Genomic DNA, 19,254 nt, shown 5'->3' on the forward strand with positions numbered 1-19,254 from the left:
AATGAATAACCAAACTCAAATGTTTAGCAGAGCCATCCACGTCAAAGCTAGAGGTGAAACATGAGAATTTAGAACAAGAACAAGATGGGCTACATTAATACAATAGAACTAGAACAATAATCTGAGGCTCCTTGAAACAGACTCACCCAAACTGGGAATGGACCCAAAACTGTAGAAAGATGATTTTAAAGGTGATTTTACTGATTTTTATTTCAGTTTACATGAATCTATGGCCATCATAGCTTATGATTCTTGTGTTTTAAAGTCAGGAGTAGGAACCAATGTGGCCCTCTTCTGTAGTAGCGAATCCACCTAAAGATTCAATGTTTTGTGCATGTGCATCAGTATTTATAAGTGTTTAAAAAACATTATACATTACATTTGGATTAAACATTTAAACATAAGTTAAAAAGTAAAATTAAATTTTCATTACTCCTCCACTCAAATATGTAATTTTTCACTGATTACCACGCAACAAGTATGCTGATTGACCTACATTCTTTTGATGTATCACAAACAAGCTCTTATTTGAATTTCTGTACATAGACGTTTTTGATGTCGGCTGTACAGGCTGTTATACATATTTTTTGTTGTTGACTTTTACAAATCTTTATTGACAACCAGGGGCGGTTCTAGGATTTCATCTTTAGGGGGGCTTAGCCCTCAGAGAGAATTTAAAACAAGAAGAGTTTTATATTATATATTATTTGACTACTTAGTAAGCCAAAAGTTATGGTATTATTTAAAATGGCAAAAGTGGACACCAAAATTTTATGCATGATGTAATGATGCCAGTCTTGAATCAAATCAGTTCATGTACTGTACTGTATGTCTGCATTCTCTACGAACAGTGTGTCCAATTAATGCAGTCATTAATAAAAAAATATTCACAAGACAAAGACCAAACCAATAAATGTTATTTTTATTTAGTATTGAATGGATTGTTTGCATTAATATTTTGTTTGTGCTATCAACTCTGGTAATAAGAATAGTGAAATTTCACTGTTTTTGGTTGCAGTCTTTGCGGTTTTCCGCCAATTAACTTTATAGATAAATGCCTCCAGCTCTGACTGCGTGTGCACGCTGCACGTGCCTGAGCTCCTCCGTTCAAATAAACCAGACAGCTGATGACGCACTTTTGAAAGACTACAACGCACGTGCGTAAAAGCAAAGTAAAAAAATTGCTCTTGGATCAAACCGATAAATAATTTTCTTTCCCATCAACAACATGTCCTGCATTTTACCGTAATTTTTATTGTTTATTAATGAAAGTAAATATTAAACTTTTAGTTTTAGGGTGGCTGAGATCACAGACAGGGGGGCTGGAGCCACCCTAAAAAAGGCCTAGATCCGCCCCTGTTGACAACATTGTTACCATGTTAACACAAATATTTAAACATGAATACGGGAAAAAAAAGACTATTCCAGGGAATGATGAATTTAACATTATGCTTAGCCCACAGCCTAATTGAATATGTGTCTGTATACTTATATTGTCTGGATTCAGCATCCTATGCCATGGAGAAGTGTGACATATTGACACAGGAGGTATTTGCTGTTTGTCATGAGCATGTAAGTCCCATGGCCTTCCAGCTGCAGTGCCGTGCAGATGTGTGCAGGTGTGGAACACCGTGTCTTTGTTCTGCTCTTGCCCATTACACACGCACTTGTCGAAAGCATAATATCATCATTGAATTCCGCTCACATGTGCCTGAATGTGGTGAGTGAACAAAAATGCCTTTATTCAACTTCTAATCAGCACTACCAAACCTTTTATAGTCATTTATGTCCTTGTCCCATTCTCTTTATGTTGTGCAGCTGTGACATGTCCACCAACAATGGAATATGGCATGTGTGTGTCATCTTGTGAACGGCACTGCCTCTCCCTGTCACTCCCACAGTTTTGTGGAGATGAGTGTGAGGAGGGTTGTGTGTGTCCTCAAGGAACATATTACAATATGTACACACAGACCTGTATTAAAAGGTAAAGTGACTGAAACCCAGCTTTCCATGACTTAAAAGAAAGCCTGATATACTGATCTGTTTGTCACAGCAATTTTACCCTTCTTCACTGCAATGCTCACACAGACATCATAACAGTCAGGCAGTCCCAATTTAACACTTACAGTCTGAAGAGTTTATAAACACTTTCAATTAATCAATTCACTTACAGAATTGATTGTTCAATCTAAACATAAATATTAGTATAAAATAGAGCTAATTGTATTGTATATGTATAATTCATAATATATAACAAATATCAAAAGTCTACACATCTCTAATAAAATTGCAGGTTTTTGTGATGTAAAATATGGAATCAAGCTGTCTTCCAATTTTTTCCACCTTTAATGTGACCTATGACCTGTTCAACTGAATTGAAAAACAAACAAATATTTTAAAGAAAAGTAAAAATAAAAAACAAAATTAATGTGGTTGAAGAAGTGTGCACACACTGTTATAACTGGGGTGTGCCTGTGTTCAGAATTAAGAAATCAAAATCAAACTTATGTTAAATATGATACGTTTTAACAGTGAGATCCCTCTGATGCTTTGAAAGCTCTCTGCAGACAGTCATCATCAAGTGACAACAATCTCCGTATTTTTGATAGGTCTGAGCTATGGTCAGGGTGGCAAGATAGAAGACTTTTCTTTTAAAGAAAATCATCCAAGCCCAGCATGGATGCAATTTTGCAAAAAGACATTTGAAGTCTCCCAGAAGCATGTGGGAGAATGTGTTATGGTCTGATGAAACCAAGGTTGAACATTTTGGAAATAATTCCAAAAGGAATGTTTGGTGTAAAAACAACACTGCACATCACCAAAAGAACACCATAACCACAGAGAAGCTGGAACTTGGGCCTTAGTCAAGGTAGAGGGAATTACCATGCACAGAAAGCTTTCTGCTAGAAAGATGAAGATGAAGAGGAACTTCATATTTCATCATAACAATGATTCAAAGCTTACATCCAAATCAACAAAAGAATGACTTCACCAGAAGAAGATTAAATTTTTGGAAAGGCCCAACCAGAGCCCAGACCTGAATTGAAAATTTGTGGGGTGATCTGAAGATGGCTGTGCACAGAACATGCCCTTGCAATCTGACAGATTTGGAGCACTTTTGCAAAGAAGAGTGCAAGTCAAGATATGCTACACTGATAGACTCATACACAAAAAGTGATGTAATAAAATCTTAAGGTGCTTCAACAGTGTTAGTTTAAGGGCATGCATGTTTATGCAACACATTATTTTATTTTTTATTTGAAAAAAAAAAAGATTTCTGTTTATTTTTCAATTGATTTGTACAGGTTATAGGTTATATTAAGGGTGGAAAAAGGTCTGAAATTATTTATTATTACTAAATTATTATTAATTCTTGATATAATTTTTTTACATTACAGAAACCTGGCATTTTAACATGGGTGTGTATACTTTTTCTATCCACTGTAGGTATGAAGGGTAGTTTTCCACATTTTAGTCCTTCCTTTTTTTAAGGGCCAAATGGAAATATGTCCTTCAGTGGATAACATTTAGACCATGGTTGATAAAAAACAGTTTTTTCATTCATTCATTCATTCATTCATTCATTCATTCATTCATTCATTCATTCATTCATTCATTCATTCTTTTATCAAATACATTTAAGAACTTCAGTTAGATACAGCAGACATAACTTATATGCTTATAATTTTCTCAAAGCTAATAAGTTACCATGTTCATAATTATGACTATATAACATTCAGTTATAAAAAATATTTATAATACATTATTATGTGTCACACAAATGAGAATAGGTCCTCTTTTAAGTCTGGTTTCTGTCATGTTGCCACATGGAGATTTTCATTGCCATATAATGTATTGTAATTAAATTGTTAACGTAAGGCACATATGTACTGTGTAGGAGTGAATGCCCATGCTCCTTCCTGGGAGCTGATTACTCTCCTGGAGATGTGATTTTGACATCATCAGATATACAGTAAGATTCTGGCATATAATTTTCTACTGAAAGCATCTTGACTAATTTTTCTATTTTGTCAGTGTATAACTCTGTGTATAACTCTAAAAATTATATAATTATATACGTATTCTGCATGTAGAATTTGTCAAGATGGAAAATTTGTCTCACAAAGCATTATTACAGGTAAGTGTCATTAGTTATGGCTTCACATATCACTGAAATCTGAGCCTCAATGTTGAGACAGTTGCATTTGGTGCATTTGGTGTTTGTTAGTGTGTGCAGCTTGAAAGATATAAATAAATATTTATATATTCATGTACAGTATATCCCGAATCTTTACAAGGAGATTTGGAAGAACTGGGAATTTTGGATCTAAATAACATTGTTGGATCAACCATTATTGCATATGTCATATATATATATATATATATATATATATATATATATATATATATATATATATATATATATATATTTGTACTCTCTCTTCAGATAAATTTTGCCCTCCTGGGCAGGTTTATGAGGACTGTGAAAATATAGTGGAAGGACTTTCAGCTAGTAAAGGTTTAGCTTGTGTCCACACTTGTGAGTCATACCTTCTTAACCTGACCTGCTCCAGTCATGAGCCCTGTGTTCCAGGCTGTATCTGTCCACCAGGGTAAGTATACAGCTGGTTCTGTTTCTCGTTCATTTTTACTCCTATACAGTATTACTTATTCAACTTAGCAACAGTTATTTTAATCAAAATAGTAACTGTCAATTATTTGAAAATAAACACAAAATTATTTCTATATATAATTGCATTGATTTAAAGTATCGTATCTCATTTAATCTCATTAGATATTTAATCTCATTTTACTTACATTTACACTTACATTTACAGCATTTGGGAGATGCCCTTATCCAGGGCGACGTACATAAGTGCTTAAATCTCTAACATTGAATACATTAATGCTGGTTCACTAGGTTACATACTTAAGATACCATGAGTTGAAAACATTTGTTCAAAGTTACAATGAAAAAGTGTCAAAGGGGTTTTTTTTTTGTTTTGTTTTGGGGTTTTTTAAATGCAAAAGATAAGGAAAGAAGTGCTAGTTGAAGTGTTTCCTGAATAAGTAGGTTTTCAACCGCCGCTTGAAAATAGCCAGTGACTCAGCTGTCCGGACCTCTAGTGGAAGTTCATTCCACCACCTTGGTGCCAGAACAGAGAAGAGTCTTGTAGTATACTTGCCTCTTACCCTGAGAGATGGTGGAACCAGTCGAGCAGTGCTGCTAGATCGGAGGTTGCGGGGTGCAGTGCGAGGACTGATGAGGGCTTTGAGGTAAGAGGGAGCTGGTCCATTTTTGGCTTTGTAGGCCAGCATCAGTGTTTTGAATCGGATGCGTGCAGCTACCGGAAGCCAGTGGAGGGATCGCAGCAGCGGGGTGGTATGCGAGAACTTTGGCAGGTTGAAAACAAGCCGGGCAGCTGCATTTTGGATCATTTGCAGAGGACGGATTACGTTCTTAGGTAGACCTGCCAGCAGTGCATTGCAGTAATCCAGTCTAGAAATGACAAGAGACTGAACAAGTACCTGAGCAGTCTGTGTGGACAAAAATGGCCCAATCCTTCTAATGTTGTAGAAAAGAAACCGACATTAGCTAGTCAAATTAGCAACATGAGAGGAAAAGGACAGTTGATTGTCCATGGTTACCCCAAGGTTGCGAGCTGTGGCTGAAGGGGAGATCAGATCATTGTGCAGGGATATAGCAAGATCATGACCTGGGGATGAATCACCTGGGATGAACAGCAGTTCAGTTTTGCTAGGATTGAGCTTTAACTGATGAGCAGTCATCCATGATGAAATTTCTGCCAGACATGCTGAGATCCGGTCAGAAGCTGAGGGTGGGAAAGAGAAGATAAGTTGTGTATCATCAGCATAGCAGTGGTAAGAGAACCCATGTGATGAAATAACTTCACCAAGAGAGTGAGTATACAGGGAGAAAAGAAGAGGACCAAGTACTGAGCCCTGTGGGACGCCAGTGGAGAGTCTGCGTGGAGCAGATGTCACTCCCCTCCATGTTACCTGATATGAGCGTCCTTCCAGGTAGGAAGCAAACCATTCCCAAGCTGATGCGCAAATCCCAAGACTCTTGAGGGTGGATAAGAGAGTCTTGTGGTTGACCATATCAAACGCTGCTGAAAGGTCAAGGAGGATAAGGATGGATGACAGTTTGGCTGATCTAGCATCTAGCATGTAGCTTCTCAGAGACATCCAAAAGGGCTGTCTCTGTAGAGTGAGCTGCTTTAAAGCCAGACTGGTTGGGGTCTTGGAGGTTGTTTGATGTCTGATGGATCCAGAGCAGGTTTCTTTAGGATGGGAATAACCCTTGCTCTCTTGAAAGTAGTTGGTACTTGACCAGATGCTATGGATCTATTGACGATAGTTGAAATGAAGGGCAAAAGGTCTTGCGAGATGGTCTGGAGCATAGTGGTAGGGAGCGGATCCAATGGGCAGGTGGTAGGATTGCAGGACTGGATGAGTTGTAAAATCTCTTCTGCTGCCACAGTTGAGAAATGTGACAACGAAGTTGTAGGGGAATGCATACTCTGAGATGTAAGTGCAGTCGGGGCTGCTTAAGCATGGTTGTAAAGTAGAAGGGTCCAATCTGTAATAACAAATTAACAAATAACTAATAACAAATTATTTTTTATTTTAAATTATTTTTATATAGTTCCACCTGGAAAAACTTATTCTAGTTGTGTGGTTTCAAACATTATATTACAACATTCAGCCACAATAAGCCACGATAACAGAACAAGAATTTTTAGAAACTTCATAAATTTACTATACCATCAAGGGTGCTTGTAATGTTCAAGGCTGAAGTAACAAACAAAATACTCTCACAAATAGTGTAACAGACCAAAGAATGCATCGTCTTAAACAGAAAAAAAACAAATCCTAGTTCTCACATTCCCATTTTAAGTTCATATGCTAGCTAGAAATTCAATGTTTGATGAGAAATCTCTCAGCTTACTTGTTTAGCTATTAAAAAGTAGCACTGGTTTTAATAGTGGAAGCATTCATTGCTATAATGATTAAAAGATACATGTACATGTGACCAAGCTGATTTAGAAAGAGATCATTAATTCCCTTACTTTGGCACAAACTGGAATTGTTTTGATATGATGATTTTTTACCTTTACCTTTGACTGTCAAAGCTATGGAGCTTGAGTGTTTCCTGCTTAGCCTGTATTTGTTTGCCATTTGATATTTTTAATAAAGGTGAAACACACAGAGGTTGAAGTGCCAGAAAAACTTCTTTGACACAGAAGTGCCACAACAACACAAAGCCACCCTGAACTGTGAAGCAAATCCATTCACCAGCTAGTATCCAACATACAGTAGACAATTGATTTCAGGATATGTTGTGCAGTTTTAAACAAGTTCTGTTTGGGGAAAAAATGGTTTAATTATGAGTGTTGTATATACAACAAATACTGAAACTTTCAAAAGAGGGCAAAAATATACAGAAATGATGAAAACAATTCTGAACAAAAAAGTTTACAAATACAGTGCTGCTGAATATTCATCATGTAGGGAATGAGCACACCTCCATTTCTGACCTCTTGACTGTTATAACCCAGTCTATGGTTGAGCTGCAGAAAGTGATTTAGGGAACACAACACAACACAAGACACAAAACAGTATTTCAAAAAAATGTGTTGGTATATTTTCAGAAAGTGAATAAATTATATTGCTACAATGTAAACTAGTGGGATTGTATGACTTTGTAAAAATGTTACAATTGTGGTATCATGGCAATGGAATCCTAAGACTGAATTCTGTCATGTAGATGTTGATGCAAACTGACTGCTTGAGCAAGTTTACAAGAACCACTACAATGAGTTGTTTTTTCTTAAAATGCTTGTGATATACATATAGCACTGTTTACTTGGAATGACCTTTATAATAGCTACCTCTTTTATTAATTCATAAAAATTGGACAATGGTCATTGGGGTGGAAATCCCTTTGGGTGTGTCTGGTTACACACCAAAAGAGCGCCATTCATCATGACACTGTAGTCCAAGCTGTTTCACATGCAAGTAAGAAGCTGTTATTTAGTTCTGTGGTGATTTTATAATTAGGTAAATAGATTTTCCTATAACATTGTAGTTATTGTTTTTTAATATAATAATATCATGAAGCACCTTCATCTAGGTGTTTCAACTCAAGTACTACCTTGTCCTCTACCTATAAATGGCCATAGAATAAGGGTATTCAACTTATTTTATATTCAGTTGCTTTACACACATAACATTAATGCTAGAATTCTGGTCAAATAATCACTGCCAGAAACAACTGTACTGTATGCATTATTAAATTATATATATATATATATATATATATATATATATATATATATATATATATATATATATATATATATATATAATTTAAAAAGAGAAATATGTTTCTTGATGACAATAAGTGTCATCTAATTAGGCAATGCAGGTAGACAGTACAAAAGACTAAGTGCAATATTTCAGACTATAAAAAAATTCATGATTCATCATGAGTCTGGCCATTGTCTGTTGACCTCTTTCATTAGGCTTTTCTATCCCAAAAACTGCTGCTCACAGAATGTTTTTTTTCTTTATAACCAAATTCAGAGTAAACTCTAGAGACTGTTGTGCAGGAAAATCCTAGTAGATCAACAGTTACATAAATAGTCATACCAGCCCATCTGGCACCAACAATCATGCCACAGTCAAAATCACTATGATGACGTGTAATTGGCTAATGGAACACATTTGGCATATGCTGTTAATAAATTACATTCATTGCCTTTCTCACTAAATTATCACATTTTCATTACATCAAAATATGTATTTGTTTATGGTTTATGTGAATGAACATTGTCAAAAGCAGCATTAATTTAGGACACTGCTTCCTGGGGGAACATAACTTTCAATCACTCATTCACTTCTAGTAACCACTTTGTCTTGGTCAAGGTCACTGTGAATCTAGGGCCCATCTGGAACATTTGCAATGCACATTAGTAACTAAATTTCAGTTACTAGAAACTAAATACGTAATCCGAGGTTTTAAATTTCATTTAACATTTTTCATTTAACATATTCATGCTTTTTGTTTAGCTTATTTTACACTTCCTGTAAGTCATAACAAGGACCAACAAGTTATATAGCTCACTTAAAATCCTACTTTTGCTACATTATTGATTGTGTATTATGTTCTTGACCATGTATCACACACACACACACACACACACACACACACACACACACACACACACACACACACACACACACACACACACACACACACACACACACACACACACACACACACACACAGCCTGGGTTTCAGATATGTGTTATATGCTATTGCTTATAGTAATTTTCTAGGAACCCAAATTAAATTAGTAAAATTACCTCTGTAAATATGGCCTTCAAAATTCCAGAGTTTTTCTGAATAGAGATTCCTAAGATGGAGTTTGTCAATTGAATCCATTTGGACTAAAGAAGATCACTGTCTCTTCTTATCGGTTAATATATATAATAAGATGTAAGGTAAAGTAATAGAATGTATGAAAGAGAACACTGAAATGGCACAAGATTGAGGTGAGGAAATTTGGATTTTAGAAGGACAATGCCAGTAAATTTATTATTAGTTTCATATTTATGTATTTAATATGTATTTTATTTGAAATTATTATTATGCATTAATCACAAGATGTTCCAGTAGTCAATCGTTGTAACTCATATTGATTAAACATTCAACATATGTATTTATTCCATTTGTATTCTGCATGCTGTGCTTAACTACACAAGTCCAATGAACATAATTTTGAGAGAAACTCCTCACTACACACCCTGAGTACATCAATATGAGTTACAACGGTTGACTACTGGAACATCTTGAGATTAATGCATAATAATAATTCAATCTGAAAGTAACACAAATATGAACTATTTTTTCTGCATTATGCAATGACATTATATCTTTCTTAGCTGGGCAATATTTCTGAAAAGAGAAAAGGCTGTCTTAGTAATGTTATTTACTTTGCTTCTAATAAGGTAATAATCGATAATTGCAAAACAGTGTTCTAAGGTACTGCTGCACACAATACAACTGAAAGACCAACAAAAGTAACTTCATAATCAGAAATCAGAGAACTGATTGAGCTACCAAAAAAGATTCAGCATGTAGTTTGTTCAGTGTATGACCATTCCCTTGTATTTAGAAACGTGCACTTTGATTTTATCTAAGATTTTGCTGTATTGTTTCACAGCAAAGAGAGGAGAAAAAAGTGTCAGTGATATAGAGTATTAAATGATGTATGAAGATTCATGGCTATGATGGATGCTTTGAAGATTGTAAGTGATCGAGCATGCTGGCTGCTGGAGAAAGGGAACTGTTAGCACCTTTCTATCAAAGTCTAGCTTTCCACTGTACTCACAGACACTGCATTGCTTTTACTCATGTTCCATTCAGGGCCCTGAGAACAGCGAAAAAAATGATTTAGCTTTCAAGATTACAAGATTTTTATCTACAGAGAACTGAGACAGCTCTCTGTTTGTGTGTGTGTGTGTGTGTGTGTGTGTGTGTGTGTGTGTGTGTGTGTGTGTGTGTGTGTGTGTGTGTGTGTGTGTGTGTGTGTGTGTGTGTGTGTGTTTGGGATAGGGAGGAGGCATGGTAGGGAGATGGTGAGAATAACCAGATCACCAGTTTTTCCTTTGTCTGCAAAATAAAGTTTCTAATGCATAATTGTGTCTGTGTGTTTATCCTACAGACTTTTAAAGCAGGGTGATGAATGTATTGAGCCTGTTGCATGTCCATGTTTATGGAAGGGTAAAGAGTATTACCCAGGGGATAGAGTGTCCTCACCTTGCCACCAGTGGTGAGTACATACAGAATCGAAACATGCAAAATATTAAGGGAAAATATAGACAACATTGCTGTTTTGCCAATGCATTATCCAATTGAAATATTATCTAATTGAAACCCATCATTCAAAAAGAACTTCTGCAAACTAAACAGCAAGTCTCTAACTATGCATGTTGTGTGTTAGTGTGTGTCAACATGGTTTATTCCAGTGTGACTTCCATCCATGTGCATCAATGTGCACTGTGTATGGAGACCGACACTACCGTACATTTGATGGATTGCTATTTGACTATGTTGGAGACTGTAAAGTTTACTTGTTAAAGGTATGAGATGTCAAATGTCAGGTACATTATCAAAAAAATGTTATTTCTGTATTAATGATGTTTTTGCCAACATTTATGCATACCATCTCGATCTATGTGTGTCTTTTTCAGAGCTCAGCTGATGTAACATTAAATATTGCAGCAGAGAATGTAGACTGCTTTGATAATGGTGTGATTTGCAGAAAATCCCTTTTCATTTCCATTGGGCAGTCCATAATTTTTTTCGATGACGAAAGTGGCAAACCTGTGAGTTTAAAACTTTGCAAGATTTGACCGTTTATTCTTTACTAAGATATGTACAAAGATATTTAAAAAGAAAAAATCTAATATTGTGAAATATATTTATCACTTTCCATTATAAGTTGCTATTAATTTTATACTAGTAAAATAGGTAATTATGCATGTAACTCAAAAGAAGCGATGTCTGATGTATGATGCTAGAGTAATCTAGCAGGAATACCTCTAACAATGGTAAACAGTTAGAGGGGTGACAGTGAAGATATTAATAAAAGCATTTTAAATTGTGTTTTTTTTTGTTTCTTTTTTTATAACATCTTAATTTTGAACTATGTATGTTGTAATCCTCTTAAGGAATTGGGTGAGTTAAATGTTGCTTTCTCTACATACAAAGTTGATATATTATTTAAATAATGTGAAAGTACTGATGGAAACAGTTTTTCTGAGTATCTAATCTTAGAGGTTTTTTAATGTTTGCTAGTTAATTTTTTTTAACTCTAGGAATTAAAGGGATTACAGGGTGTTTATATTCTTCTACCTGTGTGCAGAATCCATCCAGTGTAATCGACAGACAAAATGTGTATATCCTGAATGCAGGCTACTTCACTATTATCCACCTAACACAGTATGAGATTTCAGTGCTCTGGGATAGAAAAAACACGATCCATATACAAGCTGGACACCAGTGGCAGGTCACACATACATATAGTTACACACATTAATTATACACATATACACACACATATAAACCCACCTCCCCAAAACACACACACATCTCAGATTGTGTGTGTGTGTGTGTGTGTGTGTGTGTGTGTGTGTGTGTGTGTGTGTGTGTGTGTGTGTGTGTGTGTGTGTGTGTGTGTGTGTGTGTGTGTGTAAACTTCAGAGTAAACTCTCTGGTCTGTGTGGGAATTTTGATCTCAAGACAGTAAATGAAATGAAAACCCCAGATAACATGGACGTGTCAACACCACAGGAGTTTGGCAACAGCTGGACAGCAGCAGAGGCAAGTTACACACATATAGTATACACTAAGTTACAACAACATGTTTCTACAGTCCAAGAGGGTGCAGTGTAAAATAATGCCTAAGTAATGCCCAATGTAAAAGTTACAGCAAACATACTTTTATAGAAGAGTAACAAATGCTGAGACTTTTTTTTTGCATGTTAGAAGAGAGAACAGTTCAAATTCTTTTTTTAATTTTTAATGCCAACATTCCTAAATCTCCAGTCGTCTAAAACCATGAAAAATTGTTTCTTTATTTTATTACTTTTCTTTTTTTTAAAATCATATGCAGTGATTCAAATGCCTTAAAGAGAATTTGTATAGATGGCCACTGAGCCTTTCAGGTATGTAAATTAGCAAGTGCTGCAAGCTGCTGTATGTAGCAACACTACAATATGATCAAACATGAACAATATAAACTACAAAATGTAATAGTTATAATAAAACATGATACTCACCATTGCAGACCCACAGTAATTGCTGTAGTTTTTCATAAGGAATGTGGGGGTGAAGGAACTTTGCTTTGCTTTGCTGAGAGTTATAAGTTGTCTTATATGTTAGTGTTGTTATATAACTATAGCTGGTGGGACGGTGAGCAAATTGTGGAGAAAATGGGGAAACGATAAAATAAATTAACGACAGATTATTTTAGGATAAATGCATTCACATTTTGGGACCATAAGAGATTTAAAAAAGTTCCATTGTCAGCAGGTTTTAAATTTCACATCCTCTTTTATTATAGCTTTTATAGAATAATTTCTTTCTGACAGAATTTCTAATCATATCCCTAATATAAATGTACATACAAAATATGTGGACTTTTTATGACTTTTTTATTCTTATTTTGCATGTGTGTGCATGTGTAGTGTATTAATAATCCAGATATAAGGCATCCATGCTCTTTGAATCCAAGCCGAGAATCTTTTGCCAAAAAGCAGTGTGGGATACTCCTCAGCGAAGTATTCCAAGCCTGTCATCCAGTGGTGAGTTGTTGAATTACTATAAACAGTAGAGACATGCAATATCAGAATAAAGGAACTGTTGCTTATTTTTGTGCATGCATAAGTGTGTAATTGCATTTACTGTATGCAGGACTACAGTATATAGTGCCTTGACAGGTATTTTGCATGTTTGTGTTTGTTAGATGTTAAAATGTATACGTCGATTCCAAAGTATAAATGAAATCACAGTTTAAGGGCTAATGTTACAGTGCAAAATCAAAGTTTAACATAAGCATGAAACAGTTGTGCTCAAAAGTTTGCATACCCTGATAGAAATTAGAAAACATTGCCATTTTTTGACTGATAATGCAAAAAATATGACTGATAATTCAAAAGAACTTTTTCTTGTTTAAATTGTTAAAAACTCCTTTTTAAGTCCTAATGATAACTAAAATCTGTTGCTATTACTTTTCTAAGTGATCCTAGTACTCAAATTGGCATTTTTTCCCATAGACCCCCGTTATAAAATTTGGAGGTTTATAATTCGGCAAGCTTTCGAACTGTCTACACCAAACTCGGCCAGCTCCTATAAGGTGATACTATGAACAAAGTTTTAAATCGGTGTACCGACTGGCCTTCCGGTTGTGCCACAGCCCTGCCCCCACCAGCCTTTGCAAATACTCGCCTCGTCAAAGCCAACATCAAAGTTTGTCGTGACGAACTTTACAAATCAAATATTAATGGTGCTTGCAAAGCACATTCTTATTATCCTGCATAGTTATTATTAATGGTGCTTGCAAAGCAACATTCTTGTTATTCTGCATACTTATTATTATGTTGGCTTTGTAGAAGCCAACATTCTGATTTCCGTTATAAGCTTATTATTATTATTAATATTATTATTATTATGTTGGCTTTGTAGAAGCCAACATTCTGATTTTCGTTAATAGCTTATTATTATTATGTTGGCTTTGTAGAAGCCAACATGATGATTTCCGTTATAAGCTTATTATTATTATGTTGGCTTTGTAGAAGCCAACATTTTGATTTCCATTAATAGCTTATTATTATTATGTTGGCTTTGTAGAAGCCAACATTCTGATTTACGTTATAAGCTTATTATTATTATGTTGGCTTTGTAGAAGCCAACATTTTGATTTCCGTTATAAGCTTATTATTATGTTGGCTTTGTAGAAGCCAACATTCTGATTTCCGTTATAAGCTTATTATTATTATTATTATTATTATTATTATTATTATTATTATTATTATTATAATTATTATTATTATTAGACAAAAATGTATTTAAAAAAATGCGGCCTAGGGCTTTCGAGCCACATGCACCAAATTCGGATATGTCGTAGACCCTGGTCTACGAAGTTTGTTGCTCCGATTTTTCTAAGCGATCGGAATTCCGGCATTCCCGGTACGGAAGCTCAAAGTGGCCTTTTTTCCCATAGACTTCCATTATAAACTTTTGAGGTTTATAACTCAGCAAGTTTTCGAGCGATTTACACCGAACTCGGACAGGTTCTTTAGGACCTTACTCCAGACCAAATTTTTATTCCGGAGTTCTGACGGAATTTCCGGCTTTCCCGTAGTCGACGATCGAACATCCCATAGACTTAAATAGGGAATTCCGAAAAGTCCTCTAAGCTCTCACACAAATACATTCAACATTAAGAATTGCATGTACTGTTCTATGAGGTATAATAAGTAGAATCCCATAATGACTGCAGTATTGACATGAAATGTCCAAACCCTCAGTAGCCACTTTTTGCCAAAGGTATTGGCACCCCACCGGGTATTCTGGTGACGTCACTCGACACCACGTGACGTCACGTGTAGTCCCGCCCCCAAAACAAGCGAAATCAAAAATTTGCACAACATGGACATGTGACATATCAAAACACTCAGCAGAATGAGGGGAACTGCCCCACGGGTATTCTGGTCACGTCACATGATGTCATGTGAGGTCACGTGACGTCATGTGAGGTCACGTGAAAATTAAAAATTTGCACAACAGGGACATGCGACATATCAAAACACTCAGCACGATGAGGTGAACTGCCCCACGGGTATTCTGGTCACGTCACGTGACGTCACGTGTAGCCCCGCCCCTAAAACCAGCGAAATAAAAAATTTGCACAACATGGACATGTGACATATCAAAACACTCAGCACAATGAGGGGAACTGCCCCACCGGTCTTATGGTCACATCATGTGACCTTACGTGACATCACGTGAAAATTAAAAATTTGCACAACATGGACATGTGACATATCAAAACACAGCACGATGAGGGGAACTTTCCACATTGGTGTTGGTGTTAGAGTTGGTGGCATGCCTTGGACAGCACGGCGGTCACATATGTTGTTGTTTCTTGGTCACATATGTTGTTGTTTCTGCCATTTGTATAACTTTTTGTTGTTTTCAACTATCAGTGTAGTTTTTATAATTTTTTATACAAATATCCTTTTAAGAACAGCAACGGCTCTTTTAAGAGCCACCCATTAATTCAAATTAAGTGCATGCTTTCTTTGTCTCCTCACATTACATAATTATTTTTTGACATGATATGACACGTATATCACAAAGAATGATAAGAATGACTTTAGCTTGGGTATTGTTAGACACGCCATTCTTCACATTCTTCACATTAGTGAATTAATACATAAAACCGCAAAGGCTCATGTTACCGCGAATCCGTTTAGCAGACATTCATGCTAATCCACCCTCGGACAGTTTATATATTTTCTAAAACTTTATAATAAAGGTTCATTAGTTGACATTAGTTACCACATTACTTAACATGAACTAATTATGAACTGCACTTCTACAGCATTTATTCATTTTGTTAATGTTAATTTCAACATTTACTAATACATTATTAACACCGTGTTAACCTTACTTAATAAAAAAGAATAAACTTTATTTTAACAAAGATTGCTAAATACAATAATTTATTGCTCATGGTTAGTAAATGTTAGTTAATACATTACATTTGAACTAATGATCCTTATTGTAAAGTGATTATATTTTTTCCCAGTAAAATCACTGATTGATGCTTTGGTTCAAGATCTGCATGGCGCTTGTTTCAGAAAAAGATACATGGATTTTCAGGTGTGCTCTTTTGTTGCAGGTGAGAAACTAGTCTGCAAATATAACCATAGTAACTGTGCAGCCATACCCTAGCAACCATGTAGTGCACCTTACGAACCATATTGCAATATAAAGAAGCCATATCAAGTGTGCTATTTTCAGGTGTGCTCTTTTGTCTATTTTCTTTAGGAAATGTACCGTTCTAGTTATTACTATTATTCCGGACACTTTTTCGGCGTGTAACTTGTCCCGCAGCTTTTGTCCTAGACCCATAAATGAGGTGTCAAATCGACCGGCTCATTGAGGAGAGGTGTGCTATCTATTTTTCCGACCAACGGAAAAAGCGCTAATTTTGGGGGCGGGGCTACACGTGACGTGAGCTTCTGTACCGGGAATTCCGGAATTCCGATTGCTTATAAAAGTCATGGCACACCTCTCCTCAATGAGCCCCATGGCACACCTCTCCACACTCAGCATGATGAGGGGAACTTGCCACGTGCAAGCACATTCACATTTTCTTTAGGAAATGTACCATTGTAGTTCTTCTTCTTCTTCTTCTTCTTCTTCTTCTTCTTCTTCTTCTTCCGGACACTTTTTCGGCGCATAACTTGTCCCACAGCTTTTGTCCTAGACCCATGGATGAGGTGTCAAATCGACCTGCTCATTAAGGAGAGGTGTGAAATGATTTTTATAAGCAATCGAAATTCCGGAATTCCCGGTACGGAAGCTCAAAGGGTGTTTTTTCCCCATAAACTTGAATGGGGAATTCTTAATTCTCTCTTTAGACGTGCTAACATCCAACAGATGGCAGCAGACACATGGACATGTCATATATCAAAACACTCAGCACGATGAGGGGGACTGACGTCACCTGTAGCCCCGCCCCCAAAATAAGTGAAATAAAAAAATTAGCACAACATGGACATGTCATATATCAAAACACTCAGCACAATGAGGGGAACTGACGTCACATGTAGCCCCGCCCCCAAAATTAGCGAAATAAAACATTTAGCACAACATGGACATGTGACCCATAAAAACACTCAGCATGATGAGGGGAACTTGCCAAGTGCAAGCACATTCACATTTTCTTTAGGAAATGTACCGTTTTAGTTATTCTTCTCCTTCTTCCTCTCCTTCTTCTTCTTCTTCTTCTTCTTCTTCTTCTTCTTCTTCTTCCGGACACTTTTTCGGCACGTAACTTGTCCTCCAGCTTTTGTCTTAGACCCATGAATGAGGTGACAAATCGACCGGCTCATTGAGGACAGGTGTGCTATGACTTTTATAAGCGATCGAAATTCCGGAATTCCCGGTTCGGAAGCTCAAAGGGTTTTTTTTTCCCATAGACTTGAATGGGGAATTCTTAAAACTCTTTTGTTCTCTCTGTAGATGTAAAGGAGACTGTCAATACATGTAACTATCAACTCCACACTATCAATCCAATGATTCCAAAAGTATTGGGCCCCAGTCAATACACTTTTTTCCAAAAGTATTGGCACCCCACCGGGTATTCACGTGACGTCATGTGTAGCCCCGACCCCAAAAAACTGTTCTATGCAGTATAATAATAAGTAGAATTCCATAATGACTGAATGAAATGTCAAAACACTTAGTAGTCACTTTTGTCCCAAAGTATTGGCACCCCACCGGGTATTCATGTGACATCACGTGTAGCCCCGCCCCCAAAATAAGCGAAATTATAAATTTTGCACAACATGGACGTGTCATATATCAAAACACTCAGCCCAATGAGGGGAAGTGCATCACGTGATGTCATGTGAACATTAAAAATTTGCACAACATGGACATGTAACATATCAAAACACATATCAGCACAATAAGGGGAACATATCAGCACAATAAGGGGAACTGCTTCATGTGTATTCTGGAGATGTCACGTGACGTCATGTGACGTCACATGACGTCACGTGAAAATCAAAAATTTGCCCAACATGGACATGTGACGTATCAAAACACTCAGCACAATGAATGGAACTGCCTCACGTGTATTTGGATCACGTCACATGCTCATGTCCGCTCACCTTCAAAAGTATTGGCATGCTAGTGGTCCAGTAGCTTTCACAATCTTTCTGTCTGCTTGTCTCCAAAAGTAACACTGATCCTTATGTCCACTCTAAAAGCACCGGCCTTTCCGAATACTTGCACTGTCAAAGCCAACATCACTAACTTTACAAATCTAGTTGTAATTAGTTTCTGTACAAAAAGAGATGATGTACTGACTTGGCTGGATACTGCACCATAGGAAAGACCGAATACTTGCACCATCAAAGCCAACATAAAAGTTTGTTGTGACGAACTTTACAGATCTAGTTGTAATTAGTGTCTGTACAAAAAGAGACAATGTACTGACTTGGCTGGATACTGCACCATAGGAAAGACAAAAGAAATGCCAATGGACACTGCATAATAAGGTAGATGAACTTTATAAAGCAGGAAAATTATATAAAAAGATACCTCAACACTTGAAAATGCCAGTCAGTACTTCAAACTCTGATAAAGAGGTGAAAAATTATAGTAATTGATACTAAGCCACGGTCAGCTAGACCAAAAAAGATTTCACCCACTGCCATACTACAAATTGATTAGGACACAAAGAAAAACCCTAACACAATTTTTGAGAGAAATACAGGCTGCTCTGGAAATAAGTGGTTGTTTCAAGGCGCACATTGAGGAGGTACACAAATGACACGCATGGTTGAGTTGCCAGGAGAAAAACATTACTGTGCCCATACCACATGCCTAGATAAGCTTCTGGAGCAGTCATTTGAAGTGTT

General features: G+C 36.4%; 1 protein-coding gene across 1 annotated transcript in view; it reads left to right on the top strand.

Annotated features, from left to right (window-relative positions):
• The window catches only part of otog (otogelin), a 94,672-nt gene that overhangs the window by 26,349 nt on the left and 49,069 nt on the right, over positions 1-19,254 (top strand). The window contains exons 19-29 of the mRNA XM_047822785.1: positions 1,508-1,720; positions 1,819-1,984; positions 3,899-3,973; positions 4,095-4,138; positions 4,448-4,613; positions 10,755-10,862; positions 11,034-11,172; positions 11,284-11,418; positions 11,958-12,101; positions 12,296-12,415; positions 13,282-13,398. Of these exons, the coding sequence (XP_047678741.1) occupies positions 1,508-1,720; positions 1,819-1,984; positions 3,899-3,973; positions 4,095-4,138; positions 4,448-4,613; positions 10,755-10,862; positions 11,034-11,172; positions 11,284-11,418; positions 11,958-12,101; positions 12,296-12,415; positions 13,282-13,398 (1,427 nt within the window). The remainder of the gene's footprint in view (positions 1-1,507; positions 1,721-1,818; positions 1,985-3,898; positions 3,974-4,094; positions 4,139-4,447; positions 4,614-10,754; positions 10,863-11,033; positions 11,173-11,283; positions 11,419-11,957; positions 12,102-12,295; positions 12,416-13,281; positions 13,399-19,254) is intronic.

This window comes from Tachysurus fulvidraco, chromosome 1 (genome assembly GCF_022655615.1).
Source record: "Tachysurus fulvidraco isolate hzauxx_2018 chromosome 1, HZAU_PFXX_2.0, whole genome shotgun sequence".
Lineage (NCBI taxonomy): Eukaryota > Metazoa > Chordata > Actinopteri > Siluriformes > Bagridae > Tachysurus > Tachysurus fulvidraco.